At 41.5% G+C, this 10,000-nt stretch overlaps 1 protein-coding gene across 1 annotated transcript in view; it reads right to left on the bottom strand.

The window, feature by feature from the left end:
* The window catches only part of LOC110531032 (guanine nucleotide exchange factor VAV3-like), an 88,218-nt gene that overhangs the window by 60,303 nt on the left and 17,915 nt on the right, over positions 1–10,000 (bottom strand). The window contains exons 3-4 of the mRNA XM_036986618.1: positions 1,652–1,710; positions 1,401–1,466 (exon numbers count right to left, since the gene is read on the bottom strand). Of these exons, the coding sequence (XP_036842513.1) occupies positions 1,401–1,466; positions 1,652–1,710 (125 nt within the window). The remainder of the gene's footprint in view (positions 1–1,400; positions 1,467–1,651; positions 1,711–10,000) is intronic.

Raw genomic sequence — 10,000 nt, 5'->3', positions numbered from 1 at the left:
GTCATTTTTCCAACAATTCTTTACAGACAGATTACTTCTATTATAATTCACTGTATCACAATTCCAGTGGGTCAGAAGTTTACATACACTAAGTTGACTGTGCCTTTAAACAGCTTGGAAAATTCCAGAAAATGATGTCATGGCTTTAGAAGCTTCTGATAGGCTAATTGACATAATTGGAGTCAATTGGAGGTGTACCTGTGGATGTATTTCAAGGCCTACCTTCAAACTCAGTGCCTCTTTGCTTGACATCATGGGAAAATCAAAGGAAATCAGTTAAGGCCTCAGAAAAAAAATTTAGACCTCCACAAGTCTGGTTCATCTTTGGGAGCAATTTCCAAATGCCTGAAGGTACCACGTTCATCTGTACAAACAATAGTACACAAGTATAAACACCATGGGACCACGCAGCCGTCATACAGCTCAGGAAGGAGACGCGTTCTGTCTCCTAGAGATGAACGTACTTTGTTGCGAAAAGTGCAAATCAATCCCAGAACAACAGGACCTTGTGGAGATACTGGAGGAAACAGGTACAAAAGTATCTATATCCACAGTAAAACGAGTCCTGTATCGACATAACCTGAAAGGCTGCTCAGCAAGGAAGAAGCCACTGCTCCAAAAAACGCCATAAAAAAGCCAAACTAGGGTTTGCAACTGCACATGGGGACAAAGATCGTACTTTTTGAAGAAATGTCCTTTGGTCTGATGAAACAAAAATAGAACTGTTTGGTTATAATGACCATCGTTATGTTTGGAGGAAAAAGGGGGAGGATTGCAAGCCGAAGAACAACATCCCAACCGTGAAGCACGGGGGTGGCAGCATCATGTTGTGGGGGTGCTTTGCTGCAGGAGGGACTGGTGCACTTCACAAAATAGATGGCATCATGAGGATGGAAAATTATGTGGATATATTGAAGCAACATCTCAAGACATCAGTCAGGAAGTTAAAGCTTGGTTGCAAATGGGTCTTCCAAATGGACAATGACCCCAAGCATACTTCCAAAGTTGTGGCAAAATGGCTTAAGGACAACAAAGTCAAGGTATTAGAGTGGACATCACAAAGCCCTGACCTCAATCCTATAGAAAATTTGTGGGCAGAACTGAAAAAGCGTGTGTTAGCAAGAAGGCCTACCAACCTGACTCAGTTACACCAGCTCTGTCAGAAGGAATGGGCCAAAATTCACCCAACTTATTGTGGGAAGCTTGTGGATGGCTACCCGAAACGTTTGACCCAAGTTAAACAATTTAAAGGCAATGCTACCAAATACTAATTGAGTGTATGTAAACTTCTGACCCACTGGGAATGTGATGAAAGGAATAAAAGCTGTACATACTGTTTATCAATGGTATATATGGATAGATGAAATGAAATGTCCATATGGAGAGATCCACAGACTTACTCAATCAGGTCCTTCAGATGACTGTAAATATCCTCGTCTTTCAGACTCTCCTCTGTTGGAAAGGGCCTGTCAAAAAAAAAGGGGGGGGGGGAGTATCCCAGATATTACATCATTATTACATTATTACATCATCAATTAAATGTCATGTTGATTAAAATAAAAAAAAAGTAGCTGAAGTGATGACTCCACACGACATCACTGAGCCCCAGTGTTTCACACTTTGTTAAGGTTGAAATGTAAGTGAGACGTACTTGATTCCTGCCTGTTGTGCGACCGTGGAGTAGGAGAGCATGGACAGAGTATCCATCACCTTGGTGGGAGAGAAGAAGAGGCAATACGTGAGTGAAGTGTATTCAATAGATATGAATGTGAAGTACTGATCAGAAAGTTATGTTCTTCCCCCCCCCCCCCCCCCCCCCAAAAAAAAAATGTAACCATTATTCAACTGACTTGCCTAGTTTAATAACAATTCCTACCGGGGAACAGTAGGTGAACTGCCTTGTTCAGGGGCAGAACGACAGACTTTTTTTACTTTGTCAGCTCGGGTAACCGCTAGGCTACCAGGCGCCCCACTCAGCTTTAGATTTGGTTGGTTTGAATGCTGCCGGTGTTTAGATGTAGTTGTTTTACATACAAACACACACTTACCTATCTCACATCTGAGTATAGTGTGTTGACCACAGATATACGCCAGCCAATCACTGAGCCCCTCACTGGAGGAAGTGGTTAAAATCCAAAGCTAAATTCACATACATCTCAGGAAGCATGTGTGTGTGTGTGTGTGTGTGTGTGTGTCTGTCTGTGTGTGTGTGTGTGTGTGTCTGTGTCTGTGTGTGTGTGTGTGTGTGTCTGTCTGTCTGTCTGTGTGTGTGTGTCTGTGTCTGTGTGTCTGTGTGTCTGTGTCTGTGTGTGTCTGTGTGTGTGTGTCTGTGTGTGTGTGTCTGTGTGTGTGTCTGTGTGTGTGTCTGTGTGTGTGTGTGTGTCTGTGTGTGTGTGTGTGTGTCTGTGTGTGTGTGTGTGTGTGTGTGTGTGTGTGTGTGTGTGTGTGTGTGTGTGTGTGTCTGTGTGTGTGTGTGTGTCTGTGTCTGTGTCTGTGTGTGTGTGTGTGTGTGTCTGTCTGTCTGTGTCTGTGTGTGTCTGTGTGTGTGTGTCTGTGTGTCTGTGTCTGTGTGTGTCTGTGTGTGTGTGTCTGTGTGTCTGTGTGTGTGTGTCTGTGTGTGTGTGTGTGTGTGTCTGTGTGTGTGTGTGTGTGTGTGTGTGTGTGTGTGTGTGTGTGTGTGTGTGTGTGTGTGTCTGTGTGTGTGTCTGTGTCTGTGTGTGTCTGTGTCTGTGTCTGTGTGTGTGTGTGTGTGTGTGTGTGTGTGTGTGTATGTGTGTCTGTGTGTGTTTTTGAGCTTTTTACTATTACTTTCATGCAATACCAAATAACGTCTAATGTTCTAATATTCTGCCTTTATCCCTGGTGCTCAAAAACAAACGACTGGCCTGAGGCGTCTGTCCACATCAATGAAAGCTAGGATACACATATTGATTCTAGTCAACGGAGAGTAGTGAACTAGGTTATTAACTGCAGGAGGGCTGGCCGTTGTCTAGACCAAACACTCTAACTCAATATTAACATAGATAGATTACAGTTAAAAACAGTAACAAAAATAAAAACATGGCCGTAACCATGGTGAACCGGGTTGTGTGTGGGGGGTGAAAGTTCAATCACGTTTATTCATTTCAGACACTTTAAAATGCTATTTGGAGAACAGCAAAAAATGACCCATTATCACCTTGCCTGCTAAAGGTTCATTCACCTCAGTCCATCTACAATACAAATCTACAAACACATTAGCCTATTAGCTTTTGTAATGTTACAGTGCCTTCAGAAAGTATTCATACCCCTTGACTTTTTCCACATTTTGTTGTTTTACATCCTGTATGAAAAAAATTATTAAATTCAGATGTTGTGTCATTGGTCTACACACAATACTAGTTAAATATTTTTTTTATACATTTTTCTAAATTAATTAAAAATTAAAAGCAGGCCTCCCGGGTGGCGCAGTGGTTAAGGGCGCTGTACTGCAGCGCCAGCTGTGCCATCAGAGTCCCTGGGTTCGCGCCCAGGCTCTGTCGTAAGCGGCCGCGACCGGGAGGTCCGTTGGGCGACGCACAATTGGCCTAGCGTCGCCCGGGTTAGGGAGGGATTGGTGTGTAGGGATCTCCTTGTCTCATCGCGCACCAGCAACTCCTGTGGCGGGCCGGGCGCAGTGTACGCTAACCAAGGTTGCCAGGTGCACGGTGTTTCCTCTGGCGCATTGGATGCACGCTGTGTTAAGAAGCAGTGCGGCTTGGTTGGGTTGTGTATTGGAGGACGCATGACTTTCAACCTTCGTCTCTCCCGAGCCCGTACGGGAGTTGTAGCGATGAGACAAGATAGTAGCTACTAAACAATTGAATACCACGAAATTGGGTAAAAAAATTAATAATTAAAAGCAGAAATATAATAAATATTGTTATGGCAAACCTAAATAAGTTCAGGAGTAAAAATGTGCTTAACAAGTCACATAATAAGTTGCATGGAATAATTGTGTTGTGTAATTTTTGAATGACTACCTCCTACCCCACACTAAAAATAAAAAAGTATTTAGTCAGCCACCAATTGTGCAAGTTCTCCCACTTAAAAAGATGAGAGAGGCCTGTAAGTATTCGGCCCCCTTGAACTTTGCGACCTTTTGCCACATTTCAGGCTTCAAACATAAAGATATAAAACTGTATTTTTTTGTGAAGAATCAACAACAAGTGGGACACAATCATGAAGTGGAACGACATTTATTGGATATTTCAAACTTTTTTAACAAATCAAAAACTGAAAAATTGGGCGTTCAAAATTAGGACCGAATACTTTCGCAAGGCACTGTATATAGGGTACTGCACACACTACAATTACTAAGGTTTAAAAATAAGCTCAACTGAACACCTAAATGAGGCAGTGAATGAACTGAGAGAGAAAGTACGCAGGGCATTCTACGCCATTAAAAAGCTAATTCAAATTGAAATACCTATTAAAATTAGGCTAAAACGAATTGAATGTGTCATTGAAGCAATTGCACTTTATGGCAGCGAGGTGTGGGGTCCACTTGCAAAACAAGATTTCACCCAATGAGACAAACACCCCATTGAAACCCTGCATGCAGAGTTCTGTAAGAGTCTCCTACATGTCCAGAGGAAAACTACAAACAACACATGCAGGGCAGAATTAGGCCAATATCCACTAAAAATAAAAACTCAAAAAGAGCAATTAAGTTTTGGAAACATCTAAAATACAGTGACCCCCTCTCATATCATTACCAAGCCCTGCAATGCCAAGAGCTGAGCAAAGAAAAGAGTCCCCTCATCCAGCTGGTCCTGAGTTCACAAACCTGTTCTACTAACACATTGAAGCCTCAGGACTAATCAATCAGAATAAACCAAATGACAACACAGTAAAAAACAAAACTACATGACTTATTGGGAAACACAAGTACAAAGCAAAATGCAGTTTTATTATGGCCATGAATCGATTCGACCCCATGGCAAAATATTTTACCATGGTTACTGATCAAAACCTTCGAAAGTAGACAAAGTACAGGCTCAGTGAGCACAACCTTGCCATTGAGAAGGGTAGACACAGGAAAACCTGGCTCCCAAATTATATATTTTTTGCATTTCTTCAAAAGAAACGCACTTAGATTTTTTTTTAAAGCTTTACGTTAAATTCCTCTCCATTAGTGATGCCTCGTTTCCTGAAATGAGTCAAATATGCCAGTGAACCTGAACATCATGCACTCAGAAATTTAATTATTCTGCTGTGGGTGTAAAAACACAAAAGGGAACATATTAGCATCATGTCTTAAGTCTTGTGAAGACCGGCTGAATCCTGGCAAAGAGTATCTTCTTTTATCTCAGCATGTCTACAGATTCTCCCTTCTCCCTGTTTTTGTTTGTGTGGAAATGTTGATACTGGAGACCGTTATCAGAAGAAACTGTGTAACCTAGCATTTATACCGGCTAAGAAATGCATTGCCATTAAATGGAAGGTTGGTTATCCTCCCACAATGGATGGAAGAAATGTCAAGTTATGCATTACTAGATTAGATTTTTTTTAACAAGATTAAGGGTATACTGTGCAACTTTCATAAAGGTCAAATCAAATCAAATTGTATTTGTCACATACACATGGTTAGCAGATGTTAATGCGAGTGTAGCGAAATGCTTGCGCTTCTAGTTCCGACCATGCAGTAATATCTAACAAGTAATCTAACCTAACAATTGTAAAGGAATGAATAAGAATATGTACATAAAAATATATGGATGAGTGATGGCCGAACAGCATAGGCTATATGCAGTAGATGGTATAGAGTACAGTATATACCCCTGTACATATGAGATGAGTAATGTAGGGTATGTAAACATTATATAAAGTGGCATTGTTTAAAGTGGCTAGTGATGCATTTATTACATACATTTTTCCATTAATATTAGGTCTGGATGGCTTATACTGTATTGAAAACATTCCCATGTCAGGGGAGATACCTATTTAGCCAATCCCTAGCTGCTGGGCTTGCTAAGGCCTGGCACTGGGGGTCCGCTGTACTGTTGACACTCTGGCCTTGGCCTAACACACCTGAAACCAATAATGAATGTTTCACTGAGATCCTCAAGCTGAGTGGGGTGTGTTGGGGCGCTGCAGGGCTGTGGACCCCTGGGGGCAGGACGGAGCGACCCAGCTATACAAGTAAAAAGAGCTCTATGATATGAATTATATGGAGAATTAGCTGTTTATGTGTGTTAATGTGTAGGTATATGTGTGTTTTTATTCAACTTTTGTTTTCCAAACATTTTCTTGAAACAAAACAAAAAAAAACATGGGAAGGAAGTTGCTGGAGAGAGTTGAGTTATTGACTAGGCTGGTAGGGGTCGGGGAGAGAGTTGAGTTATTGACTAGGCTGGTAGGGGTCGGGGAGAGAGTTGAGTTATTGACTAGGCTGGTAGGGGTCGGGGAGAGAGATGAGTTATTGACTAGGCTGGTAGGGGTCGGGGAGAGAGTTGAGTTATTGACTAGGCTGGTAGGGGTCGGGGAGAGAGTTGAGTTATTGACTAGGCTGGTAGGGGTCGGGGAGAGAGTTGAGTTATTGACTAGGCTGGTAGGGGTCGAGGAGAGAGATGAGTTATTGACTAGGCTGGTAGGGGTCGGGGAGAGAGTTGAGTTATTGTCTAGGCTGGTAGGGGTCGGGGAGAGAGTTGAGTTATTGACTAGGCTGGTAGGGGGTCGGGGAGAGAGTTGAGTTATTGACTAGGCTGGTAGGGGTCGGGGAGAGAGTTGAGTTATTGACTAGGCTGGTAGGGGGTCGGGGAGAGAGTTGAGTTATTGACTAGGCTGGTAGGGGTCGGGGAGAGAGTTGAGTTATTGACTAGGCTGGTAGGGGTCGGGGAGAGAGTTGAGTTATTGACTAGGCTGGTAGGGGGTCGGGGAGAGAGTTTAGTTATTGACTAGGCTGGTAGGGGTCGGGGAGAGAGTTGAGTTATTGACTAGGCTGGTAGGGGTCGAGGAGAGAGTTGAGTTATTGACTAGGCTGGTAGGGGTCGGGGAGAGAGATGAGTTATTGACTCGGCTGGTAGGGGTCTGGCGTGCTGATATTTGATATAGAGGATGTCTTAGTAGACAATAAAAAGTCTTTGTACTTTACTGGTAAGAGTTGTTCATTTGTTAGGATCTTGGTTAAAGTTGCAACACAATATTTAATATTGAATTATCATTGATCTATTTCAGTCTTATCAATCACTTAAACATATGTAATAATGATCTCTTACCTAGATTGATGTTTGGACATTTCTGATGACTTGTTATTCTAAATAGAGACGGTTAGAAGGGCCATTGGTCATATTAGATTGTGTAGAGATGCAGGAAATTAGCTTTAGATGCCCTCCAAAAATGAGAGGACCCACACACCCCTACAAAGTGATTTGTTTGGGACAAGTCGAATACACACATTACTGAGGATCATTCTACATATTTTCAAGGATAGTGGTGGCTGCATCATGTTATGTGTATGCTTGTAATCGTTAAGGACTGGGGAGTTTTTCAGGATACAAAAATTTACGAAATTGAACTAAGCACAGGCAAAATCCTAGAGGAAAACCTGTTTCAGTCTGCTTTCCAACAGATACTGGGAGATGTATTCATCTTTCAGCAGGACAATAACCTATAACACACGGCCAAATATACACTGGAATTGCTTTCCAAGAAAACAGTGAATGTTCCTGAGTGGCCGAGTTATTTTTTTTTTACTTAAATGTATGGCAAGACCTGAAAATGGTTTTCTAGCAATGATCAATAACCAATTTGAGCTTGAAGAATTTTAATAAAATGGGCAAACATTGCACAATCCAGGTGTGGAAAGCTCTTAGAGACTTACCCAGAAAGACCCACAGCTGTAATCACTACCAATCCAGGTGTGGAAAGCTCTTAGAGACTTACCCAGAAAGACCCACAGCTGTAATCACTACCAATCCAGGTGTGGAAAGCTCTTAGAGACTTACCCAGAAAGACCCACAGCTGTAATCGTTGCCAAAAGGTGCTTCTACTGATGTGAATACTTATGTAAATTAGATATTTCTGTATTTCATTTCCAATACATTTGCAAAAATATCTAAAAACATGTTTTCAATTTGTCATTATGTGATATTGTGTGTAGATGGGTTAGAAAAATATATATATTTAATACATTTTGAATTCAGGCTGTAACACAACAAAATGTGGAATAAGTCAAGGGGTAGGAACACTTTCTGAAGGCCCTGTAATTTAATTATACCTCGAGTCCTCAGATGTAGTTACGGCCCTGATGATGGGTTCAATAAGGGTTTGATAATTTGCACCAAGTTCAAGTTTCTCATGTTCCTCAACCTAGAGACAATAGTAGTTGACTAACGAAGGTTGAGAAAGTCACCGAGGTGATAGTGTGAGGAGAGGGAATTTGGTTGAGGTAAAAGTCCAGAACGCCCATGAGCAATTGGTTGAGATAAACAGAAAACCCTGTTCTGTGCCGCAAAAGCTAGAGATCTCTGCTGAATTTAAACACGACACTACTACTATCAGATCTGATATGCATATCACTGTCTACGTAAGCGAAAATATATGACTTGTTCTGTATATTCTATGGTATTTCACTTCTATTCCTCCCCCCAGTCTTCTACTTCATAGTATGACAAGTCTGTCATGTTGTGGTGGACATGTAGGCTTAAACCCTGCATACATATACTTTGCACAAGGAACGTATATGAAACTACCGAGTCTTGTGCAAAGCGTACGTGTCACATTGGTGGATAGACGAGAGGTCTTCTCATTCGCTAACAAGATCCGTATTTCAATCGGCACTGCTATTACTGAGAAAGAAGGTTGAGTAGAACACTTGGCTAAACTAAAAGAAACTGAACTGATCGTTACAAGTAACTCTTCCCGTCTTCCCCTTGAGGAAGTTGATTCCTTGTCTGGCTTCTCCTCAACAGACACTCAGCTATTTGCCCTCAGAACTGGTTTTATTTTTTTATTGTCTGCAACGCCTTATTTAATTACTTCATTATTTCACAACCATATATCAAAGATATTTACATTGAGATGAAATATATACAATTAAATCATTATTTTAGATTTTTACAAACTTTATGCTCAAGTATAGCGTGTATTCTAAAAACAAACTTGTGTGTTGGGCATGAGAGTGCTTGTATCTTCACAGACCTTGTCGTTTCCTGTGCGAGTGTATGCTGTGGCTTTGCCTCTAACCCAGGTGTTCAGATTCTTTAAATATCCCTTGTTTAAATACATCCGCTTTAGCTGCTTTCTGATAGAGATCTTTAGATATAGAGACTTGTAGCAGAACCTGGTTATGGATGTGGGGAGACAGACAGACAGAACAGACAGAACAGACAGAACAGACAGAACAGACAGACAGACAGACAAGACGGACAAGACGGACGGACGGACGGACGGACGGACGGACGGACGGACGGACGGACGGACGGACAGACAGACAGACAGACAGACAGACAGACAGACAGACAGACAGACAGACAGACAGACAGACAGGACAGGACAGACAGGACAGACAGGACAGACAGACATGTTGACTACTGTACATGAGAGAGCGATATGACCCAAAATTAAGCAAAGCTTTGACTATGTACAGACTCAGTGAGCATAGCCTTGCTATTGAGAAAGGCCGCTGAAGGCAGACCTGGTTCTCAAGAGAAGACAGGCTATGTGCACACGAGTAGTGTTAAAAATACTTGAAAGTACTACTTAAGTATTTTTTTGGGGGGGTATCTTTACTTTACTATTAATATTTTTTGACAACTTTTACTTTACTACATTTCTAAAGAAAATGATATACTTTTTATTCCATACAATTTCCCCTGACACCCAAAAGTACTCGTTACATTTGGAATGTTTAGCAGGACAGGAAAATGGTCTAATTCACACACTTGTACTTTTCCTTTTGATACTTAAGTACATTTTAGAAACTTACTTTTGATACTTTTGTATATTTAAAACCAAATACTTTTAGACTTTTACTCAA

The sequence above is a fragment of the Oncorhynchus mykiss genome, chromosome 8 (assembly GCF_013265735.2).
Source record: "Oncorhynchus mykiss isolate Arlee chromosome 8, USDA_OmykA_1.1, whole genome shotgun sequence".
Lineage (NCBI taxonomy): Eukaryota > Metazoa > Chordata > Actinopteri > Salmoniformes > Salmonidae > Oncorhynchus > Oncorhynchus mykiss.
Note: the sequence above shows the minus strand (reverse complement) of the source record. Positions and strands in the feature narration are given on the sequence as shown.